The sequence below is a fragment of the Canis lupus genome, chromosome 21, assembly GCF_003254725.2.
Source record: "Canis lupus dingo isolate Sandy chromosome 21, ASM325472v2, whole genome shotgun sequence".
In the NCBI taxonomy this organism is placed as follows: Eukaryota; Metazoa; Chordata; class Mammalia; order Carnivora; family Canidae; genus Canis; species Canis lupus.
This window is the reverse complement of record NC_064263.1, coordinates 20,199,140-20,224,757: the sequence shown is the minus strand read 5'-3', so window position 1 is coordinate 20,224,757 and position 25,618 is coordinate 20,199,140. Positions and strand designations below refer to the sequence as shown.

The 25,618-nt window shown below is 47.8% G+C and overlaps 1 protein-coding gene and 1 long non-coding RNA gene across 5 annotated transcripts in view; one reads left to right on the top strand and one right to left on the bottom strand.

Annotated features, from left to right (window-relative positions):
* Positions 1–25,618, bottom strand: part of TENM4 (teneurin transmembrane protein 4) — a 2,722,049-nt gene that overhangs the window by 225,200 nt on the left and 2,471,231 nt on the right. For all 3 annotated transcript variants that reach the window (XM_049099077.1, XM_049099079.1, XM_049099078.1), the window contains one exon: positions 4,835–5,090. In XM_049099077.1, coding sequence (XP_048955034.1) covers positions 4,835–5,090 — 256 coding nt within the window. The remainder of the gene's footprint in view (positions 1–4,834; positions 5,091–25,618) is intronic.
* Positions 3,314–25,078, top strand: LOC112642107 (uncharacterized). Of its 2 annotated transcripts, XR_003125055.3 has the most exons (6): positions 3,314–3,658; positions 6,661–6,853; positions 18,089–18,184; positions 19,517–19,660; positions 22,297–22,430; positions 24,007–25,078. It is a non-coding gene; the product is annotated as an uncharacterized LOC112642107 (long non-coding RNA). The 2 variants fall into 2 exon arrangements; XR_007404699.1 differs by lacking the exons at positions 22,297–22,430; positions 24,007–25,078 and adding an exon at positions 21,142–21,260 and having other exon boundaries at positions 3,315–3,658.

The window sequence follows — 25,618 nt, the reverse complement described above, 5'->3', positions numbered from 1 at the left end:
AGTAAGGACCCCGTAAGTGCTTGGTAGGATTGTTTCTTGATGTCCCCATACAGAGGGAGTCACACCCTCCTCTCTGCTCAGAGTGTCCCCTGCCCCTCAAGGCACAGCATTATCCAGAGTGCCATATTCACCCATTTATTTACAGGTCTGCCTTCCTTATAAGATCATGAGTCTCTTATAGGACAGTGGCTGTGTTTTCTGCACGCCCGTGACTGAATCACCAAATGACATCCTAATTATCTGCAGTGCTTAGGAGTTGGCTGACCCACTAGAAGGTACTGTGTGCTATTCTGGGAACTCTACCAAGCTTGGGGTGGAGACCACCAGGAGGGCCTCCCATCCCTGAGGGATGGGCAGGGCTATTCCCCAAATTAAGCATGACCACAAAACGGGTCTCAGGCTTCCAAACCAGGCCTGGGATCAGATGAGCTAGAGCAAGGGTCTGACAGCCTCGTGCTCTGGCTTCCCCTTCATCTGACAGAAGCCTGACAGGTTATTAATGAGACAATCCCTATGAAATCAATTAAGTATTTGATGCTGCAGAGCGTGAAGAAGTGGACCAGGGTCTAGCAGACACTGAATACAAAGACCCCACCAAAATGGACCACAGATGCATCTGCGGGCCTTAAAGCAACATGTGACCCCAGCTCTAAGAAGTCCCTCTGGGGACTCAGTTCCCCTTGGAGAGGGCCAGAGGCAGTGAGGCAAGTCTTCCCTCTTGCTTGTCCTCCTGCCTGCCTTTCTCTTCCTCCAGCACAAAATCTAAACCCCTCCTGGTTATTCTGCTGGCCGTTATGCTATTTGCTCAGCTACTTATTTTTTACTCTCCACACAGACTCAGTTTGACAATTAAAGAAGGGCCTGTGACTGTTTCTCTGGCATCAGGGGGTTCCCCATTCTCAGGGGGCTTGGTAATAGCCGTTGACGACAACCCCCTCTTACGGTGGGAGGGTGGGGGACTCTAGGCCTTTGCTCAGGCCAGGCCTCCCTCATGCCCTTCCTTCTTCCTAGCTCCACCTGGGGACTCCTGCTTGCTTGTCCACTGTCAGTCCCACAGCACCAGGCCTACTGGGAAGTCTTCCCTTTGCTGCACTCAAGTTAGGCAAGCCTTTTCATTCATTTGTTCCACCATTCATTTATTTAACGGTGTTAGTATTTTTCCAGCACCCATCATGTGGCAAGCTGTGTTGCCTACTGAAATTCCAGCGGTGATTACAATGGATTCACCATGTGTACCTCTATCATAGCCCTTGCCCTGCTGCAAGTCTGTTCTCTTAAACATATTGCTGGCTGGGCACACAGTAGGCATTAAGTGACTATGTACTGAATGCCAAGCACCACATGGTAGGTAAGCAGTTGATCCCTTACTGTGTGCCGAGACATTTTCAGACATTATATATACAATTGCTCCAAGAGCCTCAGGAGGCACTGCAGTGATTTAGGAGTGGCTGAAAAATCCTCGGGTGCATCTCCCTTTGAGAAGTGGGGTCTGGTGTCCCTCTCCTTGAAGCTGGCTGGCCAACAACTGCTTCAGCCAACAGAACCATGGCAGATGTGACACTGTGCCATTCTAGGCCAAACCTTGAAGAGATCAGTGGCTTCTGTCTCAGTGCCATGTAGCCCCCAGCCACTGAGTATGAAGTCCACTCCCTGCTGGGAAGACTGGGCAGAGAGGTCCTGAGACCACAGTAGAGGGTGGAGATCCACCAAGCCCAGATACTGAGCCGTCTTCTCCAAGGAGCTGGCACATGAGTCAAGCCACCCTGGCTCCTTCAAATTGTCCCACTAATAGCTAACACCACCGACTGACCCCAGCTGATGCTACGTGGAGACCAGCCCCACCGGCTTCTTGCTGTGAGGTGAAATCAACTGGTGGTTTTTTAAGCCAAGTCTGACAGGCATTTTCTATGCAGCAATAGACACTCAGAATAGGAAGTTACTAATATTTTCTCCCTTTTAGAGATGAAGAAATTTAAGGTCTAGGCCCATAGCTAGTGAGCAATGCGGTGGGGTATGAGCACAGGATGCATCTGACCCTAAAACCTGTGAAAAACTAGATTCAGCAAAAGGACCATCACGTTTGTTCTCAAAACATCAGGGCCAAAATGCCTTCTCCGAAGTTGAGAGAAGGTACAACCTACTATATTTCCCCTAAACTCCTCCAGTGAGTAGGAGCTCAATTAGTATTTTTTCATGACTTTTTTCTTCACATGGTTGATATGGGAAGCTGATATGTATGAAAAAAATGGGAAATCATTTTTAAATTGTAAGTAGATCTTTTAATGCCTGTGCTTTATGTTTTTTATGTGATATTTCATTCACTTCCACCCAGTCTGAGAGGCATGAATTGTTATCCCACTCTACACAGGGAATTCAAGGCTTTAGCTGTCGATGAACTTGCTGGGCCAGTAGGTGCTGAAGCCAAAACAGGAATTTAGGTCCCCCGACTCCAGAGTCTATGGTCTTCCTCACGTTGACCCTGTGATTCTATCTGCCAGGTGTGACAATGATCTCTTGTAAACCTTGTTGGTTTTGTGCCATCAACCAGTAAGGGTCAGTATTAAGGTCCAGAATTCATTGTACCAGGCACCTCTCCCAGTTTTAAACCATGCTTAGATGCACAGAACTCTGGGGTCACAGAGGAGGCCTACCTCAAACATTTCATCTGGGTCTTTAAGAATAAGTAGGACTTTGCAAGACCAAGACGTGAGAAGGAGGGCAGCTCTAGCAGAGAGCTGTACGATACAGTTGTACGAGAGCTTTCATGCCTCTGTAAAAAGGCACAGAAGCATGAAAGGGACAGGGATCTAGGAGAAGTCTGATAAGTACACATATACACATACTTCTATACACACACATATTAGGTATGTATATAGATCTGTATGGACGTCTAGAAAATATTATAGATTAGCATACACATGCCACCATGTTAACAATGGTTACCATTTGGTGGTAGACATTAAGTAATTTTCTTTTCTTTTTTTCCTAAGTATTTTATAGCATATTTATTACTTGAGTGATAAAGTCTAAGGACAAAGAAAACAAAGTTCCATGTGGTCTGTGGTCTGTGCAACGGATGTGGGAGACAGAAAGGCAGGTGTTGGCTGGCTGATGAGGCAAGAGAGGTCAGCTAGGACCACCTCTGCATCTCCTACAAGCCATCGGGAAAATGCCCCTGCTGCTCGGCCTCTATCTTCCTTCCCCTTGAAAAACCCAGAGAACCATCTACGTTGAGTCTAAGTGAGAAAAATGAACATCCAAGACAGAGGGAGTGGCTACTGTGTTCCATGCAGAGAATCAGAACCATCAATTATTTGCTGGCTTCTCTCAGCCATGTGCAGTCATTCCATAAGTGGAAATAATGGAGATCTGATTAAGCTACCCTGGGTGGGATGGCACACAATTATGCCACTCCCTCACTCTGAGAGCAAAGGAGGCACAGAAGGACAGCTCACACCTGACTTTAAAGGATGGCAACAGAGACAATATTAATTAAGAGACTAGGAGTGGCACAAGCTGGACCATATTTCTGATAAATTTGCTTTTTGAAAAATGATTCTACAGGAGGAAAATGGCCAAAAAAAGATGTTGATTTTCTTTCCCTGGATCCCTCCCGCTCTATGTGCAAAGATCATAGTGACGTGCCAAAGAGAGGCAGGTAGGTCCACTTTCCGTATAGATTCATTTCACCTCTTTAAACGTGGGATGACTTTTGCCCTCTTCACAGATGAAGAACAGGAGTTTGAGAACATAAAATCTAGGTTTCCCCACTACTTTTGAGTGACACGGTGGAAGATGAGGAAGTTCTAACTGTGCCAGCCACATTTAGAGAATGTAGGGAAAGGCTATTGTCCCCCAAAGTCAACAGGGCTTCTCAGTGGTAGGATCATGCACGAATCTAGTTTTTGTCTTTAGATCTTTCTGCATGTTCTCCAGTGAGCTTGTATGCCGTGATGACCATTTAAAAAAATAAAACAACTCATTTCCACTTTGGGAAAATAGTGGTTCACCAGAGAGGAGAGAGAGAGACCCTGACTGAAGTCCCTGAAGTGCAGGAAGCACTGTGTGAGGCTGGAAGAAGGCAGAGGTGGGAAGGGCCAGCCAGGAGAGACCTGGAGAAGGTGCTGTGGTGTAGGGAAACAGCACCGTGCCCGAGTCTCAGCAACCTGAGTTCACATCTTAGCAACACGACCACCGTCCATGTGACCTGAGCTAGTCATTGACCCTCTCTGATGCTCAGACTCTGAAACTCCCAAACAGAATCACAAATCGCAATACCTTCTTCATAAAGCTGTGAAAACTACATCATATCTCAAGTACGAAAGCTCTTGCAAACAAAAGTTAGCTGATGTACCCAGGTTAGGGGTTATAGGATTTGGGGGTGTAAAGGGGTAAGTCCGTAGGAGGTGAGGGGAAGGGAGAGGGAGCATTCCTTGAGCACCCACCACAGGCCAGGCCCCGAGGCCAGGCACAGGGTGACTAAATCACAGCTGGGAAAGGCGGGGTGTGGAGCACCATCACACACTGACCAAGGGCCTGCTCTCTGCCGCCTTTACACACTCAGCCTCGCGTACTTTTATATGAGCCCCTCCACGGGCACATCCCCACTGCACAGACCAGGAGAGGGGTCGGAGGGGGCACAGAGGGCTCATACCTTTGTCTGCGGCAGGCCGCCCTCCCCTCCGGGCCGTTTGATTCGCAAGCGCCCGCTCCCCCGGCCGCGCGCCCCTCCCGCCGCGCCCCGACCCCAGCCTCCGGGCGGGGAGTGGGGACCCCGGAAGGCCCCGGCGCCCCGGGCTGCGCCCGCCGGCACCCCCGCCCGCCAGCCCCGCACCTGGTCTCCAGGGGGATGTTGCTGTTGAGCAGCCAGTTGTCCTGGGCGTGGGCCGGCTCCTGGGCGCCGCCGGCGGGGGCCTCCCCCGAGAGCGAGTGGTCCGTGGGGGCCGGGCTGGGGTTGCTCCTCGGCGTGAAGTTGCCGCGGTTCAGGGAGTTGATGGAGGCCGCGTGGTGCTGGCTGGGGGTGTGGGCGTGCGAGAGCGGCGGCGGCGGCGTCCGGAGCCGCGGGTGGTTCTGCAGGCCGCCCGGGGGATCTAGGCACAAACACGCGCGTCAGCGGGCGCCGGCGCCGGCAGGCCGCGGGCACGGCCAAGGTCGCGGGCAAGGTCGCGGCCGTGGTCACGGGCACCGGCAAGGTCACGATCGGGGGCACGGGCACGGGCATGGTCACGGTCGGCTGTGGTCACGACCACAGGCACGGCCACAGTCAAGGTCACGGCCGCAGTCACAGCACGGTCACGATCAAGGTCACGGCCACGGTCAAGGTCATGGCCATGGCCGCAGGCACGGTCACTGCAGCGGGCACGGGCAAGGTCACGGTCGGCTGTGGTCACGACCACAGTCGGGGCACGGGCATAGGCAGGCCACAGTCAAGGTCACGGCCGCAGTCACAGGACGGTCACGATCAAGGTCATGGCCACGGTCAAGGTCATGGCCATGGCCGCAGGCAGGTCACTGCAGCAGGCACGGCCATGGCAACGGGCACGGTCATGGTCACGGGCACAGCCAAGCCCCAGGGCCAAGTGGGCGCAGCCTGGCGGCAACGGGCACCGTGCATCGTGCGTGTCCCTGCGGCCCAGAGGTGGGTACTGACGGAGGTCCTACTATTTTCGGGGCTAGGGACACATCAACCAACAAAACAGACAAAATCCCTGTCCCCGTGGAACTTAAATTCCAAAAAAGAGAGACACAATAAAAAGGATTAAAAAATATATATATACAACCCACAACCACCCTCTGACGTCATCCACTTCACACTGCTTATCTGATACTTTTTGGGAAGGTTTTTCAAAGTGTGGTCCGAGACCAGCAGCTTCAACATCACCTACGAATTTGTTAGAGGCGCAAGTTCTCCGGCCCTGCCCCAGACTTATTGAACCATGAACACTTGGGTGGGCCCCAGCCATCTGAGTTCACAAACTCCAGGTGATTCCAATGGATGCTAAAGGTAGAAAACGCTAACTATATATAATGGTATCTAGTAAATGAAACAAACAAGGTAAGTAAAAACTAAAGTTTACAGAGGTGGTGATAATCTGAGAACACATAAAGCAGGGAAGGGGCCTATGGCCTGGGTATGTAGGGGTAATGGTGAAATTTTAGGTTCAGTGGTCAGTGTTGGCATGGGGAGGAGAAGGGAGTGAATTTTGAGTAAAGGGAGTGAGCCCAATTAAAAACCACCTGGGGGTTATTAAAAACTATCATTGACATTCACTTCTTTATTTTTATTTATTTTTTTAAATTGGAGTTCAATTTGCCAACATATAGCATATCATCCAGTGCTCATCCCATTACTGAGCACTCAGTATGTGTCAGGCATGATTCTGAGTCCTCTACATGTTTAAATTCAGCTGATCCTCATGACCCATTGCACAGCAGGTACTGTTTTCATCCCCACTTTGCAGACAAGGGAATTAGGATAAGTCTTTTATTTACTCTCTTCCACTACCTGGAACAACAGGTATTATTATCACCAGATTTATAGATGTAAAATAGATTTCAAGATAAAGCCCCCACAGGGTCCAGCAGAATTTGACCTACACACTCTTTCCAGCCCTACCTGTCATCATCTCCCCCCTCTACCCTCCACACCTTTCCCCCCAGGGGCCAAGCGTTCTGCTGCAGCGACATAGTGGCTGAAACTTCATTTCCAATGAGGACAGTGCCCAGGAATGTGAGCAGTACCTTCTGAAGATGTGCCATGCTGTGCCAGCAGGAATGTCCCTTCATGGGAGGGGAGAGAAGAGAGCACGGGAGCCAAACAGGCTGAAAGCAGGCAGCCTTGGACTGGGGGAAGGTGAGAATAGCAGGGTCATTTGTTTTGTCCGCTGTCCTCAGGCAGCACTTTAATGGAGACATTTGGAGCCTGGGATGGAAGCCAGCAGCAGAAGCAGCCTCTTGGGTTGGCTGAGTGTCTCTCCTACCCTTGGCCTTTTAGGCAGCTGGCTGTAGGCCAGGGTACCGAAGCAGTGAGAGGGACTGGACCACTACTATCCAGTGCTTAACAGGAGGCCAGCAGAGAAGGGTGACAGAGCTCTGCTCCATGCCCCCCACCAACAGTCAACCTCATTTTTTTTTCTAAGATTTTATTTAGTTATTCACGAGAGATACACAGATAGAGGCAGAGACGTAGGCAGAGGGAGAAGCAGGCTTCCTATGGGGAGCCTGATGTGGGACTCGATCCCAGGACCCCAGAATCACAACCCGAGCCAAAGGCAGATGCTCAACTGCTGAGCCACCCAGGTGCCCCAGCATCAACCTCCTTGTGGCTTGTTTACCCAACTGATAACAATAGCTGCCACCAGGAGCACCTACTATGTGTACTTTTACAGCTTTAACTGTTCTAATGCTCTCAACAACCCCCAGAGGGCAGTATTATCCTCAGTTCCACTTTATAGATAAGGAAGCTGAGGTTTACAGAACTAGGAAATAGTCCTTATTAATCCAAAGCCTGAATTCTGTCTACCAAACCATGATCCCCAAAACACAGACACCAGCTCAACTGTCTCAGTCCATGGTCAAAGGCAGGAAAACCCCCCTCAGTAGAGACAACAGGCATCTGAGTTCTGGGTCAGGACAAGCTGGCCTGCAAGCCTACAAACAGACCTCTGCTTTGTGACTAAGTGGGGATGCCACGGTCTGGCTTGGTAAGTCTTTAGAACCACTGCTGAGAGTCCTGAAATAATGAGATTTTAAAGTATAAGACCACTGGCCATAGATCTAAAAAACTAACTTTTTTTTTTTAAGATTTTATTTATTCATGAGAGACACAGAAAGAGGCAGACACAGGCAGAGGGAGAAGCAGGCTCTCTGCAGGGAGCCCGATGCAGGACTTGATCTCGGGGCTCCAGGATCATGACAGGAGCCAAAGGCAGATGTTCATCCATTGAACTACCCAGGCATCCCTAAAAAAGTAACTTCTAAAAGGAAATTCCCCTGTGAAGATAAAGAATGTCCTGGTCCAAATCCTCTCTTATTTTTTGAAGCTCAGCTTAATTACCACCTTCTCCAGAAAGCCTTCCTTGATCTACCATGCCCAAAGTTCTTTTTTTCCTCCAGGGAATGCTAATAGAAGCTGATCTGAACCACTCACCTTTTCCTTTTCTCTTACAGCTAGCCTACTTAAGTCCCCATCCTGCCTCTTCTGATAGGTATAAAAATCCATATTCCTTCTGTGCTAGTGATCACAGTCCTACAACTGACCAGGTGTATTGAGTAACTGGCTCTTGTGAGTGGTTTGGGCAGTGTATCCAAGAGAATAATCCTAGTATAAAGGACATTTGTGTACCAAAAAATCATATCAGATCACCCGGGGCTCTCTAGACCATGGATCTATGCAGCCCTTTACTGACTTATGTGGTTGCTTTGGCTAGGCCCTTTGTTCCCCTTCCCTTATCCCTTCCATTCTGAGAACATTAGGAAAGGGGGCTTTGAGGTTTCCTGGGTTCCCATGGGAAAAACTCTGTGTTTTGGGACTCGTGACTTCCCAAAAGAGACATGACCTTCCTAAGGAGCCATTATCTCTTCTGGTCTGAATGGAATCTCCTTTCTGCTCCTAAGGCCAGGAGGGAGGATAGAGGGCACAGGAATAATGGGTCCTTCTTTCTGTCCTTTCCCCTCTCCAATATATACTCCCCATCTAGAGAGGGAAACTCAGAACTAGTTCACTCATTCAGCATTTCTTGAGTGCCTGTTCTGTGCCAGGTCTGGCAAGCCAGGCATTGGGAATGCAGTAGTGAATGACATAGAGATGGCCCAAGGGAGGCCCTACTCTGCTGGTTTCTACAGACTGGCTGGATGGCCTCCAGTAACTTACTTTAGCTCCCTGGTCCTTGGGCTGTGAAAGGGTGTACACATTCCTACATCACCACTTTCTGGAGGATGAAAAGTGATGGCCCTTGCTCAAGTGCCAAGTACTTGGGCTTCCACTGCTCCCTGAGGGAAGGGACCACGTGCTATTCATCTCCATATCCCTTGTCAATATTGACAGAATGTGAGTAGAGAAGAGCAAATTAGCTGGGTGGACTTCTTTTTTTTTTTTTTTTTATAATCTTCTACTCTCTTTTTTTTTTTTTTAATTTATTTATGATAGTCACAGAGAGAGAGAGAGAGAGGCAGAGACACAGGCAGAGAGAGAAGCAGGCTCCATGCACCAGGAGCCCGACATGGGATTCGATCCCGGGTCTCCAGGATCGCGCCCTGGGCCAAAGGCAGGCGCCAAACCGCTGCGCCACCCAGGGATCCCCTGGGTGGACTTCTTGCTTGCACAAGCAATGGCTTCTCTCCTGCTACCTGGGAGTATGCATTGGTACATTTGCAAAGCTGTGCTGTAAATTCCAATTTGCACCCTCTTTTCACAGATAGAGTCTCCAAGTACATCTCTGAATCAAGCCCAGATATGAGTCATTTTTACTGTTATACTGCACACCTCTGTTAGTAAAGACCACTTGCTTATCTGAGTTTTGCAAGCCTGGTTTTTCAGGGACTATTTTTGCTTCCTACAAGTTCTCAGATATATTTGCAGTTGCTGGTTCCCTCCAACACCTCAAACATTTTTTTTTTCATTTTATATGCACAAAAATCCTGAGCACTGAAGCCTCCAGGAGCATCCCCCTGAACTGAGATCATCACGAGGCTTCTTCAGAGTGCTCTTCCAAGCATTAGGTAATAGAAAGAGTCAGGCTTTGATGTCAGACAGCCCTGGGTTTGTTTTGGCTCTGTCACTTATAAGCTGTGTCACCTTGATCAAGTTACTTAACTTCTCTGGAGCTTCGGTTTTCTTACCACTAACTAGATCTAGATACTACCTACATTATGGGTTTGTTATAAGAAGTAATGAGATGATGTATGTAAGGTGCTTATTAGCACAGTGTCTGTAGTACAGTAATGCTACACATCAGCAACTATTAATTCCACGGTTATGATAAACACATGCTGAATGAATAAACTGTAAAGTGCTGAATCATCCTCGTGATAATCACTGTACAACATTTACAACAGGGGTTCCAAGGCAAAAATCCTTGAGAGAAAAAGAGCAAGAAAATATCTAACAGAAATGTGGTGTTCTTTTATTGCAGCCGGATCCTATTCTGGACCTCCCACTGGCTTCTAGGAGTCCTGGTCTCAGGAGGGTGCCTGTACTTCAATATACAGATCACAAGTGATGGGAATGGCTGCAGCCCAACTCTCAGGACAAAATCAGAGGCATGGGGGCTCCATGTCTTCAAAGCACCCGTTTCCACACTAGATAAGCATGTCAGAGCAAACCACGGTGCTGGGGTCAGGTGCATGCTAAGGAGATGGCCCTTGCTGTTGTTCGATCTATCAACAACACTAAATAGCCCTCTGCTATGTGCAGAGACTGGATGATGTTTAAGATGAGGATGAGCCGCAGCCTTGGCCAACAGAGGCATGCTGCCCAAAGGGGTAAGGGCAGAGCTCAGGAGTCTTCCAGACCCAGGCTCCACCCTGGCTCTGGCTCTGACAGGCTAACATAATTTAGGGTAAGTCACTTAACTTCTCTGAGTGAAGTTAAAACGAATATATAATAGTAACAGTAACAAAAGGAAGAGGGAGATGAGGAAGAAGGGCTATTGTAGACTGGAAAGATGGCAATCCAGAGCTGAAACCAATACAGTCCCAGCCTTGGAGCTGCTCGCAGTCTACGAAAAAAACCAGACACTCAGATGCTACACAAAATCACAATGATGATGAAACTGCAATAGTTAACATTTACTGAGTACTTGCTATGTGACCAGGTCTAAGTGCTGGAATCATTTAATCCTTATGGTGCCCCTACCATGAAGGTACTAATATCACTCCCCATTCTGTAGAGGAGGGAACGCAGGTACCAGGATGGTAAACACTTTGCCTAAGATTACAAAACCACTGAGTGATGGAGCTGGGATTTGAACCTGGACAGTCTGGCTCTGCGGGCCATGCTGTTAAACACCCTGCTGTGGGGATCCCTGGGTGGTTCAGTGGTTTAGCGCCTGCCTTTGGCCCAGGGTGTGATCCTGGAGTTCCAGGATCATGTCCCACCTCAGGCTCCCTGGATGGAGCCTGCTTCTCCCTCTGCCTCTCTCTCTCTCTCTCTCTCTCTCTCATGAATAAATAAATAAAAACTTTAAAAAAAAATAAACACCCTGCTGTATATATATTAAGTATGTCAACTCAGGTAAAGTGCTTATGTCACTGCCTGTCACACAGAAAGCCCTCCACAAGCGGTGGCTCCTGGAAATCTTGTTAGCTTTCCCCACGGCCCCGCTGGAGCTCCGTGGAGCACTGAGGCAGCTGCCAGACCAATTGCTGGGGCTGGGGGAGGCTTCAGGAGAAATGACATCTGACCTGTGTCTAGTGGGCACAGGTGAGGGGTTTGGAAGCCCGAGAGGGAGCCAGTGAGGCTCACTGGGGCACTTGGATGAGTAGTGTGATGGCTGGGAGGGGCAGCGGCTAACCTCGGGGAGGAGATGCTGAAGGCAGGTCCAGGGTGGTTCTTGCCTGCAGGTGCTGCGCGATAGAACTTGGCCTTAATGGGGAAGGGGAGAGGGTCCCCAGTGGGCTTGAAGTGTGACGTGATCACTAATGTTTGAGGAAGATTTCTGGTGGCCAGCTGGAGGGTGAGCCAGGTGGGGACAGACCACAAGCAGGGTCCAGGCTGACTGCAGGATGCCTGGCTGCTAGAGAGGCTCCAGCCGAGTGGGTCATTATTCTTTCATAAGAGCACACTCATGAGAAAAAGACATGAACTTTCAGGGCTTTGGCTCCGGCAAAGAATTTTAATGTGTCAGCAGCCCTGCAATGTAAGGCCAGCAGTGGCTCCGTGAGAGGGTGCCAGGCTAGGTGCCCACACTCAGCCCTGCGAAACTGCCAACAGGCGCCCTGCGGTCTCCCTTGCTCCAGAGTTGACGGTGACCTGGCGTGCACTGCAGTCGTTCATAGGGCCCTAAAGATTGTCAGATATGAAAGATGATGGTATTTAATTACCATAAAACACAAAAACTCCAGCTGCCTGTGAATGCCAACAGGAAGAGTTATTTGGCTCCCATTAAAATGCCATCGAGCACTGCTAACTCGGGACGGTGATGTAGCAGTGCTGAGAGCTCAGCTAATGAACCTTGGCCTACACAACCAATTTAGAGAGTCCAGAAAGCTCTTTGTCACCACAGTCGGCAGCCGGGATCTGATGGTCTGACTTCCAGCCTCAGTTCTGCCTCTTTTAAGCTGTATAATCTCAAATTATTTAGCCTGCATTCTAGCTTCTCCATTTGTCAAATGTATATGAAGGCACCTTGCAAACTGTAGAGTCCTATGTAAGAGGGACAACTATCATCATCATTATTATTATTATTTAAATATTTTATTTATTAGAAAGAGAATGCATGAATGCAGAGGTAGAGGGAGAGGAAGAAGGAGTAGCAGACTCCTCGCTGAGCAGGGAGCCCAATGTGGAACTGATCCCAGGACCCTGGGATCATGACCTGAGCTGAAATAGATGCTTAACCGACTGAGCCACCCAGGTGCCCTCACCATTATTATTATTATTAGCTTAGCACAGAATGAATACAGACTGTGAAGTCCAAAATGGAACCACTGGTCTGAGCAGGAGGCTAGAGGCTGACCTTTTTGTTTCCTCCCTGAACAAATAAATGCTTTTGGTTCACTTTCACTGCTGTGCTGTTCTTTCTGTGTCACTGCCAATGTGCAGCATTTCAAAAAGGTACTTGGCCTGAAACCCCACAGTGACTCGTGGCGGGGAGGGCCCAGGGAAGCTGAGACTGCGGGCAGGAGCTTTTCGAAGGCTCCCCTTCCAGTTTTCTCGATGAGGGGTAGAAAAGGGCACCCCAAGGTCATCAGGTGGCTGTTTCTGCTCCTCATTCATTCAGGCCGGACAGAGTGTTGGGTGAACACAGACTGCTAAAGTGCTTTGTATTGAGATGTAGTGATGAGGGGACAGCGTAGAACATCTGATGCACAGGCCTCACTGTGTGGAGCGGTGGTTTTCCAATGGGAGTGTCTGGAAGGGAGTATTTTCTGGTTGTTACAACAACTGGAAAGCACAGCTGGCACTTGGCAGGAGGGGCCGGGAAAGCCGGCGGATACAGGGCAGGTGACCCAGTGTTCCTTGGGGGCATACAGGCCAGTCAGCACTTAGAGCAGTCCTCGTTTGTGAGAATGGGTAAACAGCCGCCGTAAGATTTTATTGTTTGCCTGCTGTGCTCCCATGCCATCTGAGCTCACTCTCTGCCCTTCTCCAGGGCAGGCAGCTGACTGCTAAGGCTTCTATCACCTGGGCCCCCGTGCCCCCTGGCTTCCACAAAGGTGTGGCTAAGTGTTAGTGCAGCAGGACACTGAAATATAGGAGGAGAAGGATGGGGTGGGGGTGATGCCCTCTCACCATCCTCAGCAGGGCAGCACCTTATCCTTCACGACTGTAGCAGTCTGGAGGTAGAGTGGCCTGGGAAAGGTTCTAGGAAGAACAAGGACCTGCACTGAGCACAGAAGGAGAGACAGGATGGAGGTATGTCCTGTAAACGGGAAGGATAAAGGGGAAGGAAAGGGCATTCTAGGCAGGGAGGCTGGCAGGAGCAAGGGCCCACAGGCTGAGAGATACAGCTCCTTAAGGTGGCAAGGATGGTGTGGGGGTGAAGGGGTGCAGAGGGAGAGGCTAGAGCCCACCTGTGAGAGCTGGGGGTATCCCTGAGTGTATGGGGCCAGATAGGCAACTTTAAGGATGCTTTAGGATCCCAACTTCTAGCCTTTTAAAGCCAAATGTTAGAGTAGTCACAGGAGTGAACCAGAATCCCCAGGCTTCATTAAAATGCATATGGGATTCCTCATCTGGCAATGAAAGCTCTCCTAGGGTGCAAGTGGGGGTGAGGGGCATCCTGCTGCCTTCACACAGTTGAACAGAGTGTCAGAGTATCTGTCAGACAGAGGTATAATCAACATTGTTTTATGTCCTAGGATCATGGCAATTTACAGACAAATTAAGTCCACAGCATCTAGCCCTATCTTTCTTTTATTTTTTTTCTTTTCTTTTCTTTTCTTTTCTTTTCTTTTCTTTTCTTTTCTTTTCTTTTCTTTCTTTTCTTCTTTCTTTCTTTCTTTCTTTCTTTCTTTCTTTCTTTCTTTCTTTCTTTCTTCTTCAAGATTTCACATATTTGACAGAGTGAACAAGTGCACAAGCAGGGGGAGTGACAGGCAGAAGGAGATGGAGAAGCAGACTCCCCACTGAGCAGGGAGCCTGATGCAGGGCTTGATCCCAGGACCCCAGGATCATGAGCTGAAGGCAGATGCTTCACTGACTGAGCCACCCAGGTGCCCCAGGACCTGTCTTTTTAAGTGTGTATATGAGCACCTTGGCTAGGCCACTGCTGAACCTGGAAGAACTATCTCCTAACCTACATTGGCCCAAACTTCATTCCTGTGCTTGTCCTTATCAGCCCCTAATTATCATGTGACCTTGGGCAAGGCACTTAACCTGGCTGAGTTCCAGTTTCCCCAACTGATAAACTGGAGGGGGCAGTGGTTGTGAGTCGCCTCCATTTCTAAAATCAAGACTGTATCATTCTTGGCAGATGATCCTGGGACATTTGTTAATGAGCAGCTACTTATAAAAGACATGCACAACAAGTTGTATATTGGATTGTGCTGTGTTATTAGTCACCAACAAAGGCAGAAAGATGGAAGAAAGAGGAACACAGTGCTTCCTTCTTCCTGCCCTCTCTTCTTGCTTCCATTCCTTTTGCAAAGGTCACTCTCCACAGGCTTTGTGCTTGATACCAGGGACACAGAGGGATCAAAGTCCCTGCCTCTAAAATTGGAAAAGGCCACCTGCAGCCACAGGGGAGACTTTTCTGGGCACATGGCTTTCCTCCAACTTAAAGCTGTGTCCACCTCAGGCAGAACTTGTCCTGGGAAAGCTTTCTGGTTGTCATGTAGGTTTTTCTACCTTCCACTGTCACCTTCTTACCCTTTTCAAAAATGACCCTTAACCTGTGAGGTTAAGTCCCAAATCAGCAAGAAACCATATTTGATAGGTAAGTTAGGAGTGTGACATGAATGTAGGGGTGGAGCTCAGTTCAGTGGGAGTCTGCAGTGTGTTGGACCAGTTAAGAAGCTCATGGAAATGGAGTAGGGTGCATTCGTACAAGTAAAGTGATGGTCATGCTGTGCTGATGTGCTGGAGTGGGTCCAGAGGAGGGATGGCTGGATTGGGGGTCATCCCAGTATTACAGAGTCTGATCCTCCCCTGAGTGTCTGGAGGTAATGTTTTCCCTGGCTTCCTTGGATGGTAAAGAGTTTAGAAACTGTGTTCCTCCAGGTGTAGACAAAGGACCAATGCTGTTAGCCTGAAAAGATGTATGAAAAGGCTTAAAGAAAGAGCATATGTCTAGGAGTCTTGGTGAAACACGTAAGTGTCTGATGATTAGCTGTCCAAGTTCTGTCACTTAAACCACACGATTTCCTATAGCTAGGAAATCACACATACACGATCACGTGGTGCTGTAGAGAGTTCTAGATTAAAGAACCACCCCAGGGCAGCCCGGTGGCTCAGCGGTTTAGCGCCGCCTTCAGCCCAGGGTGTGATCCTGGAGACTCCGGATCGAGTCCCATGTCAGGCTCTCTGCACAGAGCCTGCTTCTCCCTCTGCCTGTGTCTCTGCCTCTCTGTGTGTGTGTCTCTCATGAATAAATAAATAAAATATTAAAAAAAAAAAGAACCACCCCCAGCTTTGCCAGGAACTCATTCCATGACTTTGGGAGCATCCCTTCCTCTCTCTGGGGCTCAGTTTGTTTGTCTGAAAAAAGGGATTCCTTCCTCTTATGGATGATCTCCTGAGGCTCCTTCCAACCTGTGACAGCCTGATTCCTTGTGGCTTCCCTTGCCGCTTTCAGGGAATTTCAGAGACCTGTAGGACACTACTGTTGCCTCCAAAAAGCTGAAGGCTAGAAGAAGGCGCAAACCTACCCCACAGGGCTTTAGGACAAAGAATCAGCACAAAGGCCAGAAGTCACCTGAGGCCACCAGCAGTCAATTCAGGAAACCCTTGTTCCTGCCAAGCTCTGCAATGGGCTGCCTCCCAAAATAGTGAGCTCCCTGTCGATAAAGCACCAGCTTAAATAGCTAGCCTCAACCTCTTCCCTGCACTCCAGGCCTCTGTCACTCTGACGAAATAACACACAGAGCTAAACCTAATGCCTCCCTGCTCCCTGGCCCCTAATTCGACCCCTTCTGCTAAGCTTCTGATCTTACCATCACCAGCTGCTGCCAGAACTGCCACCCAGCCCACCAAACCAGACCTTGGGGAATCAACACCACCACCTCCCTCTTTTACCAGGTCCTCACTGCTCCTACTATCACCACCCTAGGTCAGGTCCCATCAGTGCATCCCGAGGCCAGGCCACAGCCAGCGCTGGTGTTCCAGCTCACAGGCTCTCCTACCTCCAATTTGTTTGCCATCCAACAGCAGGAGTGAGCTTTCTAAAAGAAAACAACCTCATCACTCCCTCATGATAAAGCTTCAGTGGCTCCTCACTGCCCATGGGACAAGACTCCTTGCCATCTGGCCTGAGCCTGCCAGGGCAGCATTCACAGCTTTCCACTCCCCTCTTTAAAAAGGTGCCAAGGTTAACAGGCTAATTATAAGCCATTCATGAAATTGCTCACTGCCTTTCTCACATCCACGGCTTTGCACATGCTGTTTTCTTAGGCATAGATGCCTTTCTTTGTTCCTTCATGTTAACTCAGATTAGGAGTAACCTTCTCTAGGAAGCCTTCTCTGACCACCACCTCCACCCCTAGTTTGGGTTAGAGGCACCTCTTCTGGGCTTTTCCAGCCCCCAGAGCTCACTCGGAGTTATCGTATTTTGTTTGCACATCTGTCTCTCCTACCATACTCTGAGCTCCAAGGGCAGAGGTCTTATCTTAACATGTCACAGGCTGTGAGGCTAGAAACAGATGACTCTTCTCTCTGGGGTACATGGCAGGATCTCTCACCCAGGTACTGCCACTGGTTCTCAAGGGGCACAGAGTAATTTGGGCACTTTGATCTTTCTCTTTAAACTTGACCTGATGTTCTCCACACTGCACAGGAAAGACAGCTGATCACTGAGGTGTATATAAACTCTTTATATTTTAATCAACAGTCGAAGATGCCAGGAAGAGATGACAAGGAAATCATGACAACAAATCTCAAGGCTCCCAGGGGGAATGGCCCACTTTGTTGAAACTGATGTCAGCACTGAAGGGCAGGGCGGTTTATCAGGCAATTTTCCCAACGTGAGGTTCACCCCCCACCACTGTATGGCCTCATAGGAGGCTGAGCACCAGCACGTGGACAGGTGAATTCTCATTAACCATGTTCGTGTGCCTTCCTGCATTGAACACCCATCAGGAATTCTGAAGAAACTGCTTTCTCTTAGAAGAAACACAGACATGTTCAATGGAAGCCACAGGCTACTAGAAGCCACAGAGCATAATTGACATGGTAATTAAGTGCCATGGCTCAGGCTCAGGCTGCTTTGGGTTCAAATCTCACTTCCCTCCTTACACACTGGCCACACTACAACTCTCTTCTGGATCCCAGCTTTCATGCAAAGAGTCCCATTCAAACAAAATGGTAGCCAGGAAGTCGAGTGCTAAGTCCAATGGAATTGAGTTTGAAACCAGGCAGGCTCCACCACTTCCTAGCTCTGTGGCTTCCTGAAAGTCTTGATTTCTTCATCTGTAAAATGGGGATAATGGCACCATATACTGCTTAGTGTTGTTTCAAGGATTTAAGGAGATGGTGCATATAGTCCTTAGCACATGATCGGCAAATAGAGGGACTCAGTTGAGGTTTATAAATTCATTCTTCTAGATCCTTAGAATTACATCTAATTACATTCCCCTTAGGCTAAAGGGTCTTCAAGAGCTGAGATCTTATCTGCATTTGGTCTTTCCTAGACCTTCAGCTGGCTTCCCTGTAAGGCTATTAAACTCATCTGTAAATATTGAATTAAACTAAAGTAAGCCCCTGTCTATGTAGGTCTGGGAACCAAGATGTTGTTGGAAGGAAGAGAATATTTATTGACACGTGATGATGAGCAGGACTCTCATTTCATCTCTCGAGTAACACTGTGAGGTAGGTCTTAATTTCCCCATTTTACAGAAAAAAACTCCCAAGTCTCATAAATCTGCTCATGTCTTTGTCTTTGAACTTTTTCAACAATGGGATATCTCAGGCCCTAGCATTTGGGACAACTTTACTAAATATGACATCTTTTTTTTTTTTAATATGACATCTTGATTCAAAAACAAAACAACAAAGCAAAAAACACACCCTTAGTCATACCACTTAAGAAAGGATAAAAGCGGGGGTCCCAACACAGATCACTACTCTTTCTACTCTTCATGCCCCCTAGAGGCAGCAGAACAAGAAAAAATAAATTCTGGGGTACTTAAGCTATATGTATTGAGCAATTTATTAAATGCAAAAACATCAACTATATTTTTGTTATGACTAGACAACAATCATATCAATACCTTTATAGATGAGGTGTTTGGGGGAGTACAAAAAAATTTACCGTTTGATAATACACCATAACCACAACCCTAAGAGGTAGGTGTCACTATCCTTTTATGCACAAGTGAACTGAGGCTCTTCAAGTTTACATGGCTTGCCCAGGTAGCTTCCCATAAGCAGAGACTCCAAGCCCAGTGCCCTCCACAGCCTCTAGAAACCACATGCAAATTCCTCCTACCTCAAGCAGAGAGCACTCGCTAAACCCCAGCACATCCTAGGAAGCATGGAGGCCCCTGCTCAAGTGGTCTTTACCTTCTCCCTCAGGCCATAAAAGTCCTCACTTAGGGAAAAAGGGAGAAAGTCATTCAACTCATTATACAGATCACAGAGATGCTTTTCATCATTTATGACATGATCACATGTAGGTTTTCCTTTTGATACAAGCTCAGGAGATCTTAGGCAGGTATTTCATCCATCAATGTCCATAAACCAAGACATAATAGAAACAGATAAAAGGAATTTGTCCTCCGACGTCCTCTGCAAAGGGACCGGCTCAATCCCCAGGCCACCGAAATGTAATAACAGTACTAATAATGGCCTTAGAGCACTGAAGGCCAAAAGGACAACTAGCTACTAAGCTAAGCATCTTTAACACACTTTCCCCATCTTCTCTTCCCAAGAGTCCTCTGAGGTGGAAGAGGAGCGTAAGGCAGCAAGTTTGGCATGCAGATTTGAGAGCCAGACAGCCTGGGTTTGAATTCTGTCCCTGCCACTCCCTCGCTGTGGGGCCTGGTACAAGACACTTGGCTCCTCTTGTGCCCTACTTTCCTGACTTCAAATACGGAGATAAAACTCATGGGGTGGCTGGGACGATTAATGTAAAGTGCCAAGAGCATGCCCAGTACGTGGCAAGGAGTCACTAAATGCTAGCAATTACGATCTATTTTACAGACAGGGGAACTGAAGCTCAGAAAATTTGCTCATGCTCTATAGCTACTCAACAGCAAGGCTGGAGGTGAAATCTAACTTCAACACCCATGCTCCTGATGACGATGGCATACTTTCCACACTTTACCTCGCCATCCACCCAGCATAGTAGGTGTTCCATAAATGGTATCATTACTATTATTCATACTTGAGAATGCCTTCTTAAGCGCTGCCCTCCTTGTCAGTGCCCTCCCAAGATGACTGACCCCCAACTCCTGCCCTTTCTCTTGCCATAGCCTCACGGACAGCTTACAGAGCAAGTCCCTGCAGCAAGGGCACAGACGGTGCTAACTTTATTTCAATGCAGAAAGTGTACAGTCTGTGGGCACCACCTGGGCTCATTCCCCAAGCTAATTCTTTTCTCTCAGCTGTGGAATATTTTATTTTTCCAATTTCAGAATCTACTTATGTTAAAAAAGAAAGGAAGAGAAATCCAATCAGCCCAGCTCAGGTTTGCGAAACAAATAATGCAGCCACCATAGAACCTTAATCCAACAGTTATATTCATAACCACAGTGATCACTGCTCCGCCTAATTTATACAGCCCAGGGCCCACTAAGAAAAATGTCTCTTGACGATATAGGATGTAGTGCAGAGGCTTGCTGACACCACTGAAAGGGTGTAGATCTCCAGGCCTGGCATCTTGATGAATCTGAAGCAAATTTGGATTTGGAGGCACATCTCCCAGGAATTCCACCCACGCCGGAATGTCATACTACATTTTCTTTTTCTTTTTTAAAATAAGGAAATGGAAGAAGTACACTTTTGCCTGGCTGCTGCTTTTGTTTCCTGGAAAAAAATTAAAATAGAAAGGCCAAACTGCCTCAGTGTCCTGGAATGGAAAGGTGCTTCAGAGTCCAGCTGATATGGGTTTGAATCCTGGTTCTGCCACTCACTGGCTATGTGACCTGACTAAGTTACTTAACCTCTCTGAGAGCATCTATAAAACAGAGATAATTATACCTACTCACAGATTGAAAACTGAATGAGAGAACAGTGGGTTTCCTACTAGACTGTGGCTCTTGTATTACCAATGCCTAGTACATGTACTACTTTATTATTATATGTCTGATATAAATGTTTATTGACTATGCCAACATTCCTAATGTCCATTGTTTACTGAGAGATAACTGTGCCACGGTCTGTGCTAAGTTCTTTCCATAGCACGATCTTATTTTATCCTGAAAGCAACTCTGTAAAGTATATATTAGTATCCCCTTTCCAATTCTGAGATGGGGATGCCTGCATAAGAATGAGAAGTTAGGACACTTGTCCAGAATACTACAATTTATAGAAGGGGCAACCACTGGGAGTCCAAGATCACAACAACGAAGCCAGGATTGAAACCCAGGCCTGATAACTCTACTTCTTTTTAAAAAATATTTTATTTTTTTATTCATGAGAGACACACACAGAGAGAGGCAGAGACACAGGCAGAGGGAGAAGCAGGCTCCACGTAGGGAGCCCGATATGGGACTCCATCCCGGAATCCCAGGATCATGCCCTGAGCCAAAGCCAGATGCCCAACCGCTGAGCCACCCAGGTGTCCCAATAACTCTGCTTCTTTGTCCTGCCTCCTCCTTCCACAGCACCTACCAAGCTTCATACATGGCTGACAGCAGATTCCCAGGGCCACTTAGTTCCCCTTTATTTCTCCTTTGGACCTCTAATGTTTCGGGATTCCTTGAGGCAATTCCGAAATCAAGGTAATACGTTAAGATACTTACAGGGATTAAATCACCATTTCTGGCCAACATCTGTTGGACATTTGCAATGATTTTACTCTGTGTTAGTTACTGTGGCTCCCCAGATTTCTGGACTATCCTGATGAAATCAAAGTGAGAATCAAAGTCTCCTGAATGGCTTGGGGGAGGGAAGGTGCCCACTGAGTGCCCAGGTGAGTCTGATTCGTGCCCTACCAATTATCTTAAGGTAGCAAGGTGGTCAGTAGGTCTGGGTCCTAGTTCCAGCCCTGCCATGATCTCACTGGCATGTGGTCCAGTCACCCCACCTCTCCGACCTCAGTTCCTTCCTAGGAAAGTGGAGCAAATGGAGAGTGTTGGGCCTGATTCATTTGCTCAGCAAATATTTCTGTGAGTTGTTGCCAAACTCTTTACTCCCAGAATCCTATTAATAAACCCCCCTTAATTACTCTGTATTTTAGAATATTTCATTTCTCACAAGTGCTATATTCACTAATGAATCATTAATTGGTTTCCCTTTTTTAAAAAAAATCAAACACATGTAAAGCTGATAATCAGAATTTCTGATGGGACCAAGAGAATTCAGTCAATGGATCCCTAGCACCTGGCCCATTGCTGACATGAAATAAGCCCTGTGTTTACTGAGTAAATGGGTAAATGAATGGATGAATGGATGGATGGATGGATGGATGAATGCTTGATATGAAGCAGAAGAGCACCAAGTGGTGGGAAAATAATGGAGTCAGAAAGGCCTGGATATAAGTTCCAGCTCCACCAATGACATGCTGTTGATCTTAGGAGAAGTCACTTAACTCTCTACGGCTCAATTTCCCATCTCTGAAAGGAGGACGATTAGATCTATCTGACAAGACTGATGTAGAGTTGAATAATAACAATAACAACAGTAAAGAACATACCATAGCTAACACTGTGTACAGTGCATACTATGTACCAGGAGCTGGTCTAAATGCTGTACACATATGAACTCAGTCTTCATAATAACTCTATGAAGTAGTTACTATGATTATTTCTATTTCACAGATGGTGAAACTGAAATATGAAAAAGATATTGTGGAACTTGCCTCCAAGGACAGACTTGTACCTGAGATAGGATGCAAACCTATGCTGTCTGATTCCAGAGTCGGTGTCCTCGATCTCTGCATTCTACTGCTTGGGTAGGTCATGCCCAGCACATGCTGTGGTGACTCTCATGCTAACTGAGCGGAAGCCCTAAAGGTTAGCCAGTGTAGCCTTACTGCGGTATGCTAAGCAAATTTTCCACCTCGACTGTTTATAATAATGGCAATTACCCACAGCACCCCTATATTTTCATGCTCTGTAATGCCCAGGAACCACAGTTGGGATTGAGTATGAGGTACTGTCAGAGACCAGTTCTGCTGGTGACTATAACATAAAGACCTTAGTTAGTGGGTGGGAGGAAAAATGAAGCAAATGCTGTCGACTTAGCCTCCATTTCTGGAAGACATGCAGGATTCCTCTTGCTCAAGGCTGTTTCCTCCCACCATGCCTTTACCTCTTTAGTGTACCTACTGGCTTTTGCTTGTCTGGAATTTCTTCTTCTTCTTCTTTTTTTTTTTTTTTTTGAGAGAGAGAGAGAATGAGAGAGTAGGTGCACATGCATGAGTGGGGGAAGGGACAGAGGGGGAGGGAGAGAGAGGATCTTAAGCAGGCTCCATGCTCAGTGCAGAGCCCAATGAGGGGCTCAATCCCACAACCCTGAGATTATGACCTGAGGTGAAATCAAGAGTCAGGTGCTTAACCAATTGAGCCACCCAGGAAACCCCTTCTAAAAATAGAAATTCTTTCTCTGTTTTGGGGAGATCTACTCTTAGACTCTGAATTTGAATAGAACTGGCTTCAGGGTGGCCAATGAGAGCACCCCCATTCCTCTAGCCAGGGTGTCTTATTCAGGTAGGGCCATGTGACCCTGGTCAGGCCAGTCAGAATCAATCTCGGGATTTTGCTGAAGCCCAGGGGGGAGTGTGGGGTGGGGGAAGAGGCACTCTTTTACCTGGTTTACAAAGCTGGTAGCATATAAGCCTGGAGGGGTTCCTTTTATCAGATGGGGATGCCTGCATAAGAATGAGGCCAAAGCAAAGAGAAACAAAGTCAAGAGACAGAAAAAGATTCAGAAAGACATTACTGGAATGCCTGGATCTAGTTGCACTGATGCAAAAATGATCCCTTAGACTCTTCAGTTATGTCACCCACTACGTTTTCTTTCCTTAAAAAACTCAGGTGGTGTTTCTATCCCTACAGGTGGGAGTTCTGTCTAAAACCCCTCCACTGATTTCTCAGCCTAGAGTGCCTTTCCTAGCCCCCTCCTCAGTCATGAGGCTGAAAGTCAACTCAGAGACTGCAACACCACATCGGAGCCTTCCACACTCCTCAAACAGACCTGGCCACACCCGCTTTTGGCCCCATCAACCTGAAATCACAAGGTGTCTGCACTTGCACACCCAATACACCAGTACATGTGCATGCACATGTCCCCAAGGATTGTGAGCCCTTTGAGGTGACTTCTTCACCTCCATGTCCCCTGAGCCCAGTCCAATGCTTGCCACATGGTAGGCTGACATCACCAACGTTTAAGCAAATGATCACAAACATCCCCTCTAATGAAAAAAGAATGCTCTGTTACTACTATCAGGAATGACCATTTCTACCTCATCTGAAAATGTCCTGTAGTGATGGGTGGATATTAAATAATGAGAAAACATCTACTTCCAGGTGGCAGAGCATGACCTGTGTGGAAATGGGAGCAGCTGCAGCGCCCAGCCCGGAGGCAGGGGAGGGCTGTCCGCTGGATCACAGTTCCACGGTTCGCCGCCTTGGTCAGGTTCTCGTCCTCCCGCTGCATTACTCATGGACGCTGTTACTAATCATGCTTACTCACACTGATTTCTTTTTTCTCCCTGAGGACGAACTACCTCATCCCTCCCTAATTTAATGGCTGAAATTAGGCAAAAGCAGCCATCTGATACATGTTAGGCATCACCCCAGAAAGGAAGTCATCACACAAGATATTACAAAAAACCTTTTAATGTTTCTATTCTCTTAACTGCCCATGCAAATCAGGTAGAAGAATTCCAAATGGAGAAAAAGATGCTCGAAGCTGTGGCTGTCATGACCTTTCCTGTGTCAGGTCACCCGGAGAACGTACCTTTGCGCTGGGCTGTTTCTCCCCAGCAGCAAATGCTGAGCCTCCTGCGTGTCAGATACATCACATGCGCTCTCATCGGGGTTACAGCACAGGGAAGTTTTATCGCCATCACCCTCATTTCATAAATGAGGAAACTGAGGCTCGCAGAAGTGAAAGGACTAGCTGGAGGTTAGCCAGTGAGTGGTGGATTCAAACCTAGGACTAGCTTGACTCTATGATCTCTTTCTACCTCTCTCTATGGGCTAGCTCTTTTCCCTCTTCCCAGGGCCCCCGATTGACACTGTAAGTTAAAGGGATTCGGTGAAGCTGGCAATAGCCAGTCCTGTGAACACTGGCATTTTTATGATGCGTTGGGTCTCACCTATGCTCTGGCTGACTAAAGCTTGTGGAAGAATGAAGGTGATGCCTGGGTCTGTCATCTCTGGATCCCTAGATACAAGAGATACCTCAGCTCTGTAGAGCTGGATCTGGGCAGGCAATGTCGTGTCACAGTGACCATGTCCAGTAACAACTGGACTGCACCCAAGGGAACTTCGGATATACATCTCTATTTCTCCCTCACTAGAACTCAAATGTGGCATTTAGAAATATTTCTAAATGTCAAAAACTACCATGAAGATAGAGTCTGACTGCCCCCCTCACTCACACTTGAGGTCTGAGCCATAATTACAGACGCTCCCTCTTTGATGCTGCACGTTTGCCTTGTCTGAGCCCATCTGTGCAGCATAGCAGGGCTGTAACCACACAGTCAGGCACTGCAGGCAGGCTCCCAGGGCAATCCTGCTCTCCTAGTGGACTGACAGGGAAGGCCTGGACACAGGAGGCATAGGGCCAAGGCAAGGAGGGAGGTGTCAGTCCTCGGGAACCTGGTGTCTGGTTGACGGCTGAAGACAATTCCCCTTCTGAACACATCATTAGGCTGAGATCATACTGCCTGTTTCACTTGTGATCTTGGACTTTTCCTGAAGATCATGAGTATTCCCTCAGGGACCTCAAACCACAGACCGTTTCCTTCTCTGACCTCAGGGTACAGAGTCAAGTCAACCCACTCTCACTGGTACCTCCTGTTACAATGCTATGTGATAGGCATGGAGGGAGGGAGGGAGAAGCATGAATAGCATCCCTGGAAACAAAGCACCAAATCTCCTGAAGGAGACAGCCTTGGAGGCAGTGAATCCT